At 43.6% G+C, this 15,053-nt stretch overlaps 1 protein-coding gene across 6 annotated transcripts in view; it reads left to right on the top strand.

The window, feature by feature from the left end:
- IFT122 (intraflagellar transport 122) overlaps window positions 1-15,053 on the top strand; it is a 71,293-nt gene that overhangs the window by 27,418 nt on the left and 28,822 nt on the right. For 4 of the 6 annotated variants that reach the window (XM_026016979.2, XM_072720259.1, XM_072720255.1 and 1 more), the window contains 7 exons: window positions 3,044-3,235; window positions 3,395-3,533; window positions 4,936-5,138; window positions 5,642-5,779; window positions 7,156-7,320; window positions 10,126-10,323; window positions 14,913-15,053. In XM_026016979.2, coding sequence (XP_025872764.1) covers window positions 3,044-3,235; window positions 3,395-3,533; window positions 4,936-5,138; window positions 5,642-5,779; window positions 7,156-7,320; window positions 10,126-10,323; window positions 14,913-15,053 — 1,176 coding nt within the window. The remainder of the gene's footprint in view (window positions 1-3,043; window positions 3,236-3,394; window positions 3,534-4,935; window positions 5,139-5,641; window positions 5,780-7,155; window positions 7,321-10,125; window positions 10,324-14,912) is intronic. The other 2 variants (XM_072720258.1, XM_072720256.1) reach the window with 1 other exon arrangement.

Genomic DNA, 15,053 nt, shown 5'->3' with positions numbered 1-15,053 from the left:
AGTTCGAACTCCATCTTTTCAGTATGAGCAACCACTGAAATCTCTATTGAGTTCTTTAGCCTTGCTAGGCTGCTTAGCATCTACCCCACATGTGTGTCATTCAAAGAGTTCTAGATATTCAACAGAGTGTACGTGCAGAATTTTGGCTTTCTTTCCTCCCTCTGCATCTGTCTCTTTTCTGAGATTTGTCACCTCATTTTCAGGCTGTTGTGGCCACTCCAAATTCTGTGTTCATCCAGCAGGGTGCTGATAGGGCCTGCCCTTAGGCAAAAAGCCCTTAAAAAAGTGAGAAATTCACCTAGTACCAGTCCATTGTTCCAAATGCCCACGTGTCTTCAGTTTTTGTCTGCTTATGGTTGCTCTCTAGTGCCTTCACGTGATTGTCATTTATAGTTAGTCCAGAGTTTATAGTTATTACCTGCAGGAAAGTTGGCCCAGTAGGAATTAGTGAGCTGTTTGTTACCAGAACCTGCAAGCCTTCCATGTCATGATTCATAAGATTTTTTTTTAGTTTTCTTACTAGATTTACTATCATTTTATAAGTACTAGGGGAAGTTTGGTTGTTGGGCATTTGAAATTCTTATAAAGAAAAATTGAATTATGAAATGAATAATTGTAGTTTAAATTAATTTAAGGGAATCAACTAAGTTGTAAATGACAATAAGGGATTTTCTTTTAATTTTTTAAGGTTTTTATTTCTTTATTTGAGAGAGAGAGAGCAGAGGAGCAAGCATGGGGCAGGGGGAAGGGTAGAGTCAGAGGGAGAGGGAGAGAGAAACCCAAGCAGACTCCAGGCTGAGTGCAGAGCCTAACAACACTGAGATCAGACCTGAGCCGAAACCAAGAGTAGGATGCTTAATCGACTGTGCCACCTAGGTGCCCCAATAGTAAAGGATTTTAAAGTCTGTTCAAAATTTAATTCAGTAAATGATAAAGTCCCCTTTTCAATTAGTTGTTTACTTTTGTCATACTTATAAATAGGAAAATATTTCTAAATTGAACTTAAAAACTTAATGAGAAACCAGGGTTTTAGAATTATTTCTTTAATAAACTATAGTTTAATAATGATAATCATAAATAATATTTTATTCACAAAAAGCTCCTTCAGCGGTGGCAAAAAATCTTCAGTGACAATAAGGAGCTTGGGCTTTAATGAGTAGTAAGGGGAGGTGGGGACATCAAATTAAACCTGTAACTATAGAGCAGTGAGAGAAGTGCTGTGGGAGAGGTGAGCACAGGGCCAGGGGAGCACAGAGGAACGGGCACTAAATCAGGCCTTGGGTGGGGCAGAGAGACTGGGGGATTTTTTTTTTATTTTATTTTATTTTTTTGTAGGAGATGACACTTGGTGGGAAGAGAGAGGAAGAGGATAGACACTCTTGGCTGGGGCTGGGATGGTGTGGAGAACAACATTTGTGAGGATGTGGAGGCCTGAAAGAACATGGTCTGCTTGGCAAACAAACTATAAGATGTTCATTTTGCCGGAGAAAAGGCTCTTGGGAGCTGATTTCAGGAGCTTGACCTTCACCCTAGTGTCACCCAAAACTGAAAAGACAACTCACAGAATTGGAGAAATTTTCACAAATCATATATCTGATAAGGGACATGTATCTGGAACATATAAAGAACTCTTGCAATTCAGTAATAAAGAGATAACCCAATTCAAAATTGGAGAAAGGATTTGAATAGACATTTCTCCAAACAAGATATACATGTGGCCAATAAGCACATAAAAAGATTCTCAACATTATTAGATACCAGGGAAATGCAAATCAAAGCCACACCCACTAGGATGGAGAAATTGGAACCTTTATATGCTACTGTTACAAATATAAAATGGCATAGTTACTTTGAAAAAAATCTGGCAGTTCCTCAGAAGGTTAAAGATAAAGTTACTATAGATTCAGCAATTCCACTCCTAGGTATATATAGCCAAGAGAGATGAAAACCTGTCCACATAAAAACTTATACACATATATCCATAGCAGTATTATTCATAATAGTCAAAAACTAGGTGTGGCCACCAACTGATGAATGGATAATAAAATGTGTTATATCCATGTAATGGAATATTATTCAGCAATGAAAAGGAGTGAAATTTTTGATATATCCTATAATGTGAATGAATTGGTCCCAAAAGGCCACAAATTGTGTGGTCCCTTTTATGTGAAATCTCGAAAGTAGGCAAATCTATAGACAGAGAAATCAGATTAGTGGTTGCCTGGGGAGGGAAAGAGAGGAGAATTGGGATCAACAGCTAATAGGTATGTGGTTTCTCTTTGGAATGATATAAATGTTCTGAATTAGAGATAATGTTTGCACAATTAATTATATGCTTCAAATGACTGATTGCATAGTATGGAATACTTCAATAAGGTTGTTATAAAGAGAAGTAGGATGGTTATAATTCCAGAATAGAGAGTTATTTATTTATTTAAAGATTTTATTTCTTTAGTCATGAGAGATACAGAGAGAGAGGCAGAGACACAGGCAGAGGAAGAAGCAGGCTCCTTGCAGTGAGCCTGATGCAGGACTTGATCCCTGGACCCGGGATCATAACCTGAGCCAAAGGCAGATGCTTAACTGCTGAGCTACCCAGGCACCCTAAGGACAATTTTTTAAATTGGATATATTTGGCTTCATGAAATACTTTAAAAAAAAGAGAAGAAGAAAGCTGAGGGGAACCATTGAACCCTTGCAAGGACTGTGTATGGAGGAGGGCCTGTGGGAGAACGACTAATCCCTGGATCTGGATTGCTGAGGATCTAAGACACATATCTGGAGCAGCTAGTGGGCCTGGGGGAAATGCTGCTGACCCTAGCAGTGGAGGATTCAGCTGTGTGTAGGGGAGGAAGCTGGACGGTGTTCGTGATGGAATCCCACAGGATTAAAGTTGATAGGAAAAAAAAATAATAAAATAAATAAATAAATAAATAAATAAATAAATAAATAAATAAAGTTGATAGGAAAAGCCCTAAATTGTGTTCTGAATACTGTGGATTCAGGGGTGGTTTTTCCCTTGGTATGTGTTTTCTTTCCTCAGATTGGGAAGGATCGGTCACTGAACTTTGACCCCTGCTGCCTCAGCTACTTCACTAAAGGAGAGTACATTTTGCTGGGAGGGTCAGACAAGCAAGTATCCCTTTTCACCAAGGATGGAGTGCGGCTTGGGACTGTTGGGGAGCAGAACTCCTGGGTGTGGACATGTAAAGTGAAACCTGACTCCAACTACGTGGTAAGAAGAGGAAGCTCATTCTGTTGGGCCATTGCCTGAGTAGGCACAGACATTAGCCATGTAGAGCTAGTCAGATCATTGACATTTGTTCCTCACAAATAGGAGGGCAGACTATTTCTTCTCAGCGAGCTGGGGATAAACAACTCTCTTTCCCTGCAGGTCGTAGGCTGCCAAGATGGCACCATTTCCTTTTACCAGCTTATTTTCAGTACTGTCCATGGGCTCTACAAGGACCGGTATGCCTACAGGGATAGCATGACTGATGTCATCGTGCAGCACCTGATCACCGAACAGAAAGGTAAAAGGCAGGCATGGCCCCTCTGTCCTCTAGCCTTTGGGAAGAGAAGTAGATTGGGACAAGCGAAATGATAGGAAATGTTCCTCCTCAGTGTTTTGGAAACATGTTGGACCACTGGCCACTGGCTCTTGCTTTTTTTTTTTTTTTTTTTTTTTTTGAGAGTAAGAGGAGGATGTAGATGTCTTTGAGAATCTAATGAAAGCAATAAACTATCTCTCCAAAAAAAAAAAAAAGGACCTGTGGACCTCTTTCCCCTTTGGTGTGGATATACTGGTGTGCTTCTCTCTATTTCATCTCCACTTGCCTCCTGATGGGTCCTTACCCCAGGGGTAAACAGGAGCAGTGGGTCACCACAGGCTTAGTCAGAAGATCCAAGCTCCAGGCCTAGCATAGTCAGTCTGAACCTCAGTTTCATCCACTGTCCACCCAAGTAGCCATGCTGGTTATTATTTTTTTAAAGGTTTATTTATTTATTTATTTATTTATGAGAGAGAGAGAGAGAGAGAGAGAGAGAGGGAGGGAGGGGCAGAGACACAGGCAGAGGGAGAAGCAGGCTCCATGCAGGGAGCCTGATGTGGGACTAGATCCTGGGTCTCCAGGATCACACCCTGGGCCAAAGGTGGCGCTAAACCGCTGAGCTACCCAGGCTGCCTGCCATGCTGGTTAAATGGGCTAAAGATCGGGGGCAGGGCGAGGAGGGCCCGCAGGCAGGCCTGCCTCCCCCCGCCCCCCCACCCCCATAAAAAAAAAGAAAAAAAATGGGCTAAAGATCCACTTATTTCAAGTGTAGTCACATACACATGCGCTGACTACAGCGCACTGCCCAGTGCCTGTGTGTAGGGATACACATTGAGTGTTGTCTTACAGATTCAGCTGGCATCTGAGACCACATCTGTTTGAAGATTCCAGCTGTGCTGGTCAGGGTATAGCCACTTGGGCAGCTCTCCAACTTCCCTTCTGGGGACATTTTCTCCGTCTAGTCTGCAGTTAGAGTGTGAGAGCCTAGTATATACCAGAAACTACATGCAATTCCCTGTTGTTGAGGGTAGTGGGTTGGGGGAGTGGTTAGAGGTATAGATAATCGTTCAGATGGACTTCTGATCATCAGAGGCAATATATTCTATGCAGAAGAGTTTAACTTGTATTCAGCAAGTGATGGTAGTATTAAGAATTTCACTTTCCGTACTCAGTTGTAAGCTTTGGACCACAAAGATTGTGTATGACTTTGGATCCCAGTGTTTAGTAGAGCTGATTGTACATATTAGACACTCTGTAAAGATTTTTTGATAAGAGTGTCTCCTTTAATTGCCAGTAACATTAAGTAAATGACAGCTTTTAATTTCTCTGCCTTCTACCTTACTTAACTATCTTTTGCTAGAGCTGAAGTTTTTTTCTTTGACAGTTCGGATTAAATGCAAAGAGCTTGTCAAGAAAATTGCCATCTACAAAAATCGATTAGCTATCCAATTGCCAGAGAAAATCCTCATCTATGAGTTGTATTCAGACGACTCGTCAGATATGCATTACCGGGTGAAGGAGAAGATTGTCAAGAAGTTTGAATGCAACCTCCTTGTGGTGTGTGCTGATCACATCATCCTCTGCCAGGTGGGCAGCAGGTTGGAGGGATCGAGCTGAATCCTCTTCATGTTTCCTCCAAGGATGGGGTACCCAACTCATGATTTTAAAAATGAACACTAGGAAGCGAGTCCCTTTCCTTCAAATTCAGTAGCTGTTCGTTGCTTTCATTTTATTGACATCTAGAAGAATTAGACTCTACTGGAAAATCATGGACCATAACCTGGAGAATACCTTTTTGTATTGCAAAGCACTTTGTTATCCTAGGATTATACATGTTTTAATGACTTAAAGTATACACTGATAGAAATGAAGATTGATTTTTGTTGTTGTTAACTAAACATGTACACAAGAAGTGTATGATATCTTTCTGTTACGCAACAAAAAATGCCAGTCATGGGGACTAGATAAGGTTCAACAGACACTGATTGTGTAGGTATTTTTCATTCCTTACTTGCAGGAAGACGTCCTTGGGAGGGCTGGGAACACTTACTCTGTTGAATATCCATACAAGAGCTGGGTTTGCTTTCTAGGAGAAACGGCTACAGTGCTTGTCCTTCAGTGGAGTGAAGGAACGGGAGTGGCAGATGGAGTCTCTCATTCGCTACATCAAGGTGATTGGTGGCCCTCCAGGAAGGGAAGGTCTGTTAGTAGGCCTGAAGAATGGACAGGTGAGTGCTCACATATGTCTCCCATCAGGCTGATAAACTGTATGCAGACATAGGGACTAGAGTCATTATGACCCTGAGATGGTATCTCTGGGACAGGAAAAAGGTCTTCCTCCACCCCACATTCACCATGGGCACATTGCAAGGCAACCCAGAGTTTTATTTTTTTGAGGACAGCTTCAGGCCAAAGATGCAGTGACCCTTAGACTTAGAGCTTGCTGCATTCTGGCAGGGTTGGCACTGTGGCTTCTAGGCGGCCCATAGAGTAGTGGGTTTAATGGCACCTAGGAGATGGGAGATTTGTTAGAGGTGTAGTTTCAGTGGCCTGCTAGGGAGGGAGGCAGAGCTCATTCTTAGGTCATATCCCTCTTAGGGCAATGAAAGGATTAAGGCAGTGTGTTCTAGCTTGTGTTTTAGAGGGCGTTGGTCGTAAGGCTATTACTAGATATTATAAGAAAAACGGGCCCTTTGCTTGTATAAATGTGGAAAATGTAGGTTATACAAAGTTAAACAGATTTGTGTGTGTGTGTTCTTTGCTCAAAATAAGAAAAGTTCTAAGTGAGCTACATGGAAATTTTAAAGTGAAAATATAACTACATTAGCCTGAAAGCCAAGCTGTCTAGCAGATGGCTGATGGCTGAAGCTTGTCAGGCCTTTCCTGGGGACAGAAGTCATGGAGTATGAAATTAGTAGGGGCTTTACAGTAGCAATGCCAAAGGGGTGAAAAGTCTGCTTCTTTCTCACAGTCAGCTGTCACTTCCAGTGTGAGGCCTGAGAATGTGGACTTTGGGGGCAGGTCGACCTGGGGTCATGTTCATGCCTAGCTACTCACTAGCTGTGTGACCATGGGCAGGTCACTTAGCCTCTCTGAGGCTTAGGTTTTACACATGGGAATAATGCCTCATGTTTCAATGCTGTCAGAAATAATCTATAACTAATGGCTGTCATCATCCTTTTCATCATCATCATTATTTTGCTGTGGTTATACCAGATTGTCTTATCAGCATTCAAAGTAGCCTCTTCCTATGTTAGTTTGTGATTCAGATCTCGCTTGATGGTGTCTCCTAATCTTGAAGTTTGGGTAATGTTAACAGATCCCCAGTCAAGCAGACATTCAAGTGAATTTGTTGTGTCTTGGGCCCATCATTACTTTGGCAACCTCTGATGAACTGCACTTCTGATATCCTAAGGATAAGCCCCCGCTCCCGTTATTTTGATAAGTTCTTTTCTCTGCATGGAGCCTCTGTTGAAGTTAGTGGGAGTTGTTCTTGTAGAACACATGGGATTCCAACAGCCTGGCACAGTTCCAGGGTCTTGTTGCCATGGTGACTCACACTTTTTTTTTTGTTTTGTTGTTTTTTTCTCTGAAATTTCGCCAGATCCTAAAGATCTTTGTGGACAATCTCTTTGCCATTGTCCTGCTGAAGCAGGCCACAGCTGTGCGCTGCTTGGACATGAGTGCCTCCCGTAACAAGCTGGCCGTGGTGGATGAAAATGACACGTGCCTGGTGTATGACATCCACACCAAGGAGTTGCTTTTTCAGGTGACATCCCACAGAGTTTCTAGGACGTAGTCCTTTGACTCCTCTTCTAGCTTCCCAGTCCCTACAGATGGTAGTCACCCTCTGGTTCCCAGGCAGGTCTCTGGAAAGAGCAGTGACATGTAGGGGTGTAGGCTTTGAGCGGGGGGACAGAGCCCAAGAGGCCACCTCTCTCACACATAAGCAGCAGGAGCTGGGTAAGCCTCTTTGAACTTTGCTTTCCCCACAGGTAAGATTGGCAAGCAATTCCTTTATTTCTGTTAACAATAAGTGAATAATAATAAATCTAAGTGGGGCATGTAATAGGCTCTCAGTGCATTAGTTAATGTGATGATGATTCTTCTGCAAAAGTGCTTCTTGCCAATTGGAGGTCTGCCTATACCTATAAGTGACCTAAGATACAGTAAAGAAATAGGACCGGTTTTGTCATCTGAAAAGAAGGGAAGGGATGAGGGGAAGTCCTCCCTGCTAGTTATTTCACAAGGATGCTATAAGAGCCAGCAAAATGTAAACTGATTTAGGGGATAAGCAGTATTTACACCATTTGGTCCTATGGCTGGTAGAAGTGTGTCGCTGGAGAAGAGAGCCCAAAGGCTTCATGCCCAGCACCTGGCTTTCTGCCATACTCAGTGCCACTCTTTGCCTCTTTAGGACTTTTTTCCTCCTCTTCTTTATGATTTTTTTTTTTTTAAGATTTATTTATTTGACAGAGCACAAGCAGGAGGAGTAGCAGAGGGAGAGGGAGAAGTAGGCTCTTCACTGAGCAGGGAGCCTGATGCAGGACTCGATCCAAGGACCCTGGGATCATGACCTGAGCCCAAGGCAGACACTTAATTGACTGAGCCACCCAATCATAGGCACCCATATGATTTTCTTAATAACATTTTCTTTTCTTTAGCTTACCTTAAGGATATAGTATATAATACATAGAATATACAAAATATGTATTAATAAACCGTTTATGTTATTGGTAAGACTTCCAGTCAACAGTAGGCTGTTAATAGTTACATTTTTGGTGTTTTTTAAAGTTAAATTCAATTAATTAATATATAATGTATTATTAGTTTCAGAGGTAGAGATTAGTGATTCATCAGCGCTTCAGGACTTTGTTTTTTTTTTTTTAATTTAATTTTATTTTATTTTTTTAAATTTTTATTTATTTATGATAGTCACAGAGAGAGAGAGAGAGAGAGGGACAGAGACACAGGCAGAGGGAGAAGCAGGCTCCACGCACCGGGAGCCTGATGTGGGATTCGATCCGGGGTCTCCAGGATCGCGCCCTGGGCCAAAGGCAGGCACTAAACCGCTGCGCCACCCAGGGATCCCCTCTTCAGGACTTTGTAAGGGGTCAGGGCCCATTTGCCTGAAGCAAGGTCCCCTCAAAGCTGAAACTCCTCTGTCTGGCTTCGTCAGCCACAACAGGTCTCCCAGTATTAATGGGCAGATCGAGATGCCCTTCTTAGGCCTCTTCTTTGTCCTTGGGAGCATAGTCAGCAGGGCAGTGGGGTGCTGGAATGTAGGGAGCTACCTCAGTTAGTTGGAAGTGCAGCCCGGCTAATGCTAGCCAGAGAGGACTCCAATAAATAACAACTTGCTTATATCTCTGTCAAGGAAGAGTGATTAAGGGAGTAAAAAAAGAGCACAGGTGTTGTCTTTAGACAGACCTGGGCTCTAGTCCTGCTCTTAGTCATTTACTGTGTGATATCCAGTAAGTTAGTATGGTTCTCTGAGCCTAAATTTCTCCTTACCTCTGAAATGGAGCTAGTAAATGCCCCTTCACATAATTGGTATAAGACTACACAAGCTACCACAGTACCAAGCTCAGTGCCTGGTACAAAACAGGGCGCTAAATGTTAACTTCTCCTCTTCCCAGCCTCAAAACCACCTCCTGGGGGTGAGTTAGCAGGCCCCCATTTGTGAAGTTGTGCCAGAGCCCAGAACCATATAGGAATGGAAGGGCATGTGTCCTTCCCCATCCCCACTGAGGGTTCTGTAGTAGGCCAGGGAAGGTGGTTCTCAGACCTTGCCAGGAGACATAAACATTCCCAGCTGTCTTTTTCTCCTCTCTACTGCCCCTGCCCTGTGCAAATGAAAACAGCTATATTGTTTTTTCTCATTATAAAAATAATCCATGCTCATTATAAAAGATTCAGACATTGTAAAAGATTCTAGGTAGAAAGGTATGAACATCTGCTGGTCCCTGGGGCTCCAGAGCTAAGCAGAAAACTTTGAAAGGAGGTAGTGGGAAGGGGGTGCCTCCCAGGGTGACTCTACAGTGAGAATTTTAAATGCAGAGACAATATATTATTTTCTAATATAAAAAATAACACTTGTTTTTATTATAAAAAACAGTAGATGTTCATGACTAAAAGAAAACTTCAGGCAAACAAAAAACATAGAAAATAAAAAGTACCCACAATTCTACCCACTCTGAAGCAATCACTGTTAAGTCTTTGGGACATATCCCTTTAAGTCTTCTATACATAGCTGTGTATACTCATTTTCTAACAGAAGTAAAGCCACTCTGCTCATTTTCTCATTATGTAATGGTTAATATTTGGGATAATAATTTTTTTCAAAAGTAATGGTTTGCTTGTTAAAGACAATTCTAACATAAACAAGTGCATAGAGGATTTGCCTCCATGCTTCTGTCTTTTTCTTCTGGTTCCCTTCTCCTTGCTTTCCTACCATCCCACTATTAGCAACTTAGTGTGATTTAGGTTTTAAAAAGAGTGCTTGATTGAATGCAGGAATGGTGCTGAAGGCCAGGGTGGTTGTCACAGTATCCTCACTATCCCTGTCCCTCAGGAACCAAACGCCAACAGTGTAGCCTGGAATACCCAGTGTGAGGACATGCTCTGCTTCTCAGGAGGAGGCTACCTCAACATCAAAGCCAGCACCTTCCCTGTGCACCAGCAGAAGCTACAGGGCTTTGTGGTAGGCTACAATGGCTCCAAGATCTTCTGCCTCCATGTCTTCTCCATGTCGGCTGTGGAGGTACCACAGGTAATTGGGGTGCTTGCCAGGTCTCAGCAGTGGCAGGGCAGACAAGACCGGGAAAGCCAAGTGCCTCATTGGTGCATTGGGTTGGGGGATGGATGATGAGGAGAGAGGGAAGAGAGATGAGTTTCAACTATGATGTCATGAAAGGTACTCTGGACTGGAACCTGAAACCTTGTCTCTGCCCTGTACAACCTGTGTGTCTTTGGGCAAACAGCTCTACCTCACTGAGCCTCCATTCCTTTCTGATCCCCCTTTTCTGGTTGGGACAGGGAGGGTATTCAGAGTTGTCTGTCTTGAGACAGAGTGTGTTTCCCTGAGAGCCATACATAGCGCAGAGTGGAGTAAGCCAGCAAAGCTGGGAGTCCAGCAGGGTGTATGCACAGATGCAGGAGGAGGGTGGTATGTATGAAAGAAAGAGAATATGAGTGGGATGGGGAGGGAGTCTGGGGTCTTGTGAGCCAAGAAAGGAGCATGGGACTATCAGCACAAGTCCCTCAAGCTAGGAGGCCAGAACAGAAATGGGGGCCTGGGACCCCCCTTCCTGGGGGAGGGCAGAAACACTGATGGGAGGGCAGAGATTGGCAATGCAAGTCAGGGCTAGCCCAGTGCCAGCTGTCCTGGCTGCCTGTGGGCTCCCCAAGTGAATCATGCTCACTGCCATAAAATAGACAAGCACAAAGGAGAGACTTAGCCCGCAGAATCCCATCCTCAAGAGGGAATCACTCTCAAACTTAAACAAAGTCCCAGGCCTTTTCTGTATGTATATGTAATATATGCAGAATATACAATTATGAGTAGACAGTTTTATATGAACATTGTTTTATATGAACATTTTAAACAAAAGTGGAATCTACTGTAAATATTGTTTTGTGACATTTATCTGTATTACTCCTATAGATGAAGCCTCAGATTTACTGTAATTCCTTTACTGAATGTGGACCCACAAACAAGAGATTTTTCATCACTGTCCTTTGTCACCACCTTCCAACTTAACCTAACATTTACATATTGCAGACCCATCACTTTGTATGAATTATTGGCTGTCAACTTGCAGTGTAGCTTTTTCTCTCCGCAATCTACTAGAAGCATGGTTCCACATCAATAAATGTACTTTTCTAGCATTTAAAAAATACTAAGATGAATGTAGATTGAACTATAGTTGTAAGAAATCATACAAAGATCCCGTGTACAACTTGCCCAGCTTCCCCACTAGTAATATTTTATAAAACTACGGCATAAATGAATTACCTGTGTAGGTTCATGCAGCTACCACCACCAACCCATGAGATCTCTGATGTTGGGTTGCTCTTTTATTATAACCACACCCAGGTCCCTGCTGTCCCCACCTCCACATTGTTTTTAATGACTGCTTTTTATCCTATCATATAGATGTTCCACAACTTAACCAGTACCTATTGTTTGACATTTACGCTGCTTACAGCTTTTTTGCTATTGTAGATAGCATCTTTCTTGCCAAGTCTTTGTAACTATCCCAGCTTAGCCCCTTGGTATGATGAATTCCTTGAAGTGAAGTTGCTGGGTAAAAGGCCATGCACATTGAAAGACTTGTAGACATGTTTCTGGATTGCCTTTCAGCAAAGCTGCATCCATTTTATGTTCCCTCCACACACTTTCCTTACTCTCTCTGGGTGGGGGTAGAGGGCATCAAACCATTTTATTGAGGGGCTTCACGGGAGGGTTGAAGGGCTGGAAGGACAGTGAGATCCTGTGTCCTCAGCCCAGCTAGGATCTCCCCATCTTCATAGTTATGGAAAGCCTGACTTGGCTTCTTTTAAAGGGTGGGGCTGGGTCCACTCCCTCTTAGCTAATAGTACCCTTGTTATTCATTGTGCAGAAATTATTAGTGCCTAACACAGAGCAGTTATTCAATCAATGTTAGTTGAATTCATACCTGAGGAAAAGGAAAGAGAAAGAAAGAAGAGAGGGAGGTGGGTGGAAGTGGCAGCAGGAGAAAGGGCAAGATCCGGCCCCGCTGGACTGTTTCCTTGTAGTCCTCAGCTGCTCCCCATCCCAACCCATGCACCACATCCACCAGAAACCCAATCTTCCTTAATCAAACAAGCTATGCTGATTAAAAGTTTTTCTCCCAAGACTGCCATCCTGACCTCAAGGATAAATGCAGTTTGCTGCTCCCTGACTTTGGCTGGCCAAGAGGAGCCGGAGGGGCGGCCTGGGGCTTCCTCTGCCAAGCCCTTAAGATTCAGAAGCCAGAGTCCTCATCCAGAACCCCTCCCCACCATGGCTTTACCAAGGCCATCCTGCTGATGCAGCAGGTCAGAACTGCCAAGGGTTAGGAAAGGCAGCCTCAAGACAAAGGCTATTTATCTGTTGCCTCTGCCTCCAGCCATCCTGTGGTTTTGGCCTAGAGAGGAGGGAGAAAGCATCAGATCCACTCTGGGGATTTCTGGTTTCCTTTCGAAATTTACATCATCTTGTGCAAGAACTGGTTTGTCAGGGCTGCCAAGTAGGGCTGCAAGTCCTAGTCAGGCTTCTTGGGGCGGGTGGTGACTTCATGCTTGGAATGCAACAGTGAGATAAAGTAGAACTCAGAGGGCATTTGTTCAGTTAGGATATTTTTAAAACTCCCACTCTCAGATTGTGCCTCCCAGGCAAGCCCAAATGTTAACCATTCATCATATCCTCGATTCTGATGTGCCTGTCCAAGTCCCTATCCCAGCCTCTTGGGACATTTAGCATGGCAAGAAGTTGTGCCATTTAGGGGAAAGAGCAATGGCTTTGAGTTCTGACTCTGGATCTGAACCAGCTGTGATCTTGAGCAACTCCTTTCACTCCTTGGGGACTCACTTCTTTTCTGTGCAGTGGGGTAAAATAATATACCTGTCTCTCAGGTCTGGCCCAATTCCTATTGTTATTGTTATTAGCAATCTTAAAGTAGTAAATACTACAAAACAGGATGAAATTGGAACAGCTGACTAAAGGATTTTAGAAAGGACAGCTCATTGTGCATGGGAAGTTTGAGAAAGCTTCCAGGAGGTGGTAACACTTGATCTGAGCCCTGAAAGGCCTGGGACGGCAGAGAGGAACAGCAAGGTTGTTTCAGATAGGGGGCAAGATAGGGGTGGGAACAAGCCTGGAGCATTGGGGAGATGGTGAGGAGCTGGTGCTTAGAAAATACTGTAGAGGTACTGAGCTTGTCTCTTATTTTACCCTGGTAGCCTGTGACCTGGACAGGGCATTATACAGAAGTCAATCAGTTTACCCCAAGAAATACATAGCTAGGATATGGCTGAGCTAGGCCTGGATTCTGGCTCAGTTGCTCCCCTGTCCATACCCTGCCCACCCCACTGAAGGGAGGAAAGGTAGGTGGAATGGTGTGGTAGAAAAGATGAGCACGCCAAAGTCGTCACATCTTGCTGTCAGAGGGCAGAATGGCTTAAAAAGAAGAAAAAAATCCTTCAACTCTAAAGCTGAGAAAATGAGACAGGAAAGTTCAAAGATAAAGGCCCCAAATGGAGAAAACAGCACTTCCAGGTCCACATTTGGGAACCATTAGCATGAGGTACTGGCTGATTGATCTCTGCTGCCCAGGAGAGATTCAGTTCCCTTCAGCACACTGGCCTAAAACAAGGGCAGGGCCTTTCGTTATTCAAGACGCCAGATCCAGCTCAGACTTGTTCTCATGTATGCGCACATACATAGAGCCCACACCCAAGAGCCAGGAAAATGCTCAGGTCATCCCAAGCTCCAGCCCCAGCTCTTCCCTGTGCCACTTCTGTACTGTATCCTCAGACTATAATCAAGGAGTGAATGATAACCTGCAACACAGACCTGTTGGAACAGATCCAAAAGCACTATGTAAACTTAAGGAGAGAAGTTATTAGGAACCATTCACAGATATCACAGTGAGGCAGCCCAATTTGGAAGGAGAGATGGCAGGAAGTTTCCTAGCTCCAGGGTACTAGGACAGTGTGCCTTTCTGGGTAACCTGGAGCAAATCACTTACCTTTCTTGGATAAGATGGTTTCTCAGCCCTCTTTATAAGAGGCCATCCTGGACCCTTTCCTCACAGTAATGTTCCTTCCTCCAACATAGACTGAGGGCCTGCTAGGGGAGGTAAGTATAACCCCACCACTGCCCTCAGGTTGTGCCCAGACTTGTGGGGGAGATAGGCTTGTAATTACAACACAACTGAGATCTGGATAAAGGGCAAAGAAAGTTCAGACTCTTTTTCCTTGAAGGGTCAGTGAAGACTTTCCAGAAGAGGTGACATTTTAACAGGATCTTCAAAACCAAATAGGTACTTTCTAGAGGGTAAGGAGGAGCAAGGGCATTCTAGATGAGGGTATTATCTTGTGGTAAAGCAGACCTAGAGGTGGGGAAAGCCGCTGGTAGAGGGAAGGACAGGCAAGACATGATGCTTTTGGTGATGAAAGGTGGTGGCGAATGGAAGGCACATGGGATGGGAAGTATACTGATTAATCTTTATAGTGTTGCTCTGTGCGCATTTGTAATTAAGTCAGTGGCACACATCTCAAGTCAGGCTTTGTATGAATCTGATTCTTTGCATTACTCTGAAAACAATCTTCTTTCCTTTTGATGAAATCCTGCAGTCTGCTCCAATGTACCAGTACCTGGATAGGAAAATGTTCAAAGAAGCCTACCAGATTGCTTGCTTGGGCGTGACAGACACTGATTGGCATGAGCTGGCTATGGAAGCTTTAGAAGGGTTAGAATTTGAAACAGCAAAGAAG

The sequence above is a fragment of the Vulpes vulpes genome, chromosome 9, assembly GCF_048418805.1.
Source record: "Vulpes vulpes isolate BD-2025 chromosome 9, VulVul3, whole genome shotgun sequence".
Taxonomy (NCBI): domain Eukaryota; kingdom Metazoa; phylum Chordata; class Mammalia; order Carnivora; family Canidae; genus Vulpes; species Vulpes vulpes.
This window is presented reverse-complemented; position numbering and strand designations above follow the sequence as displayed.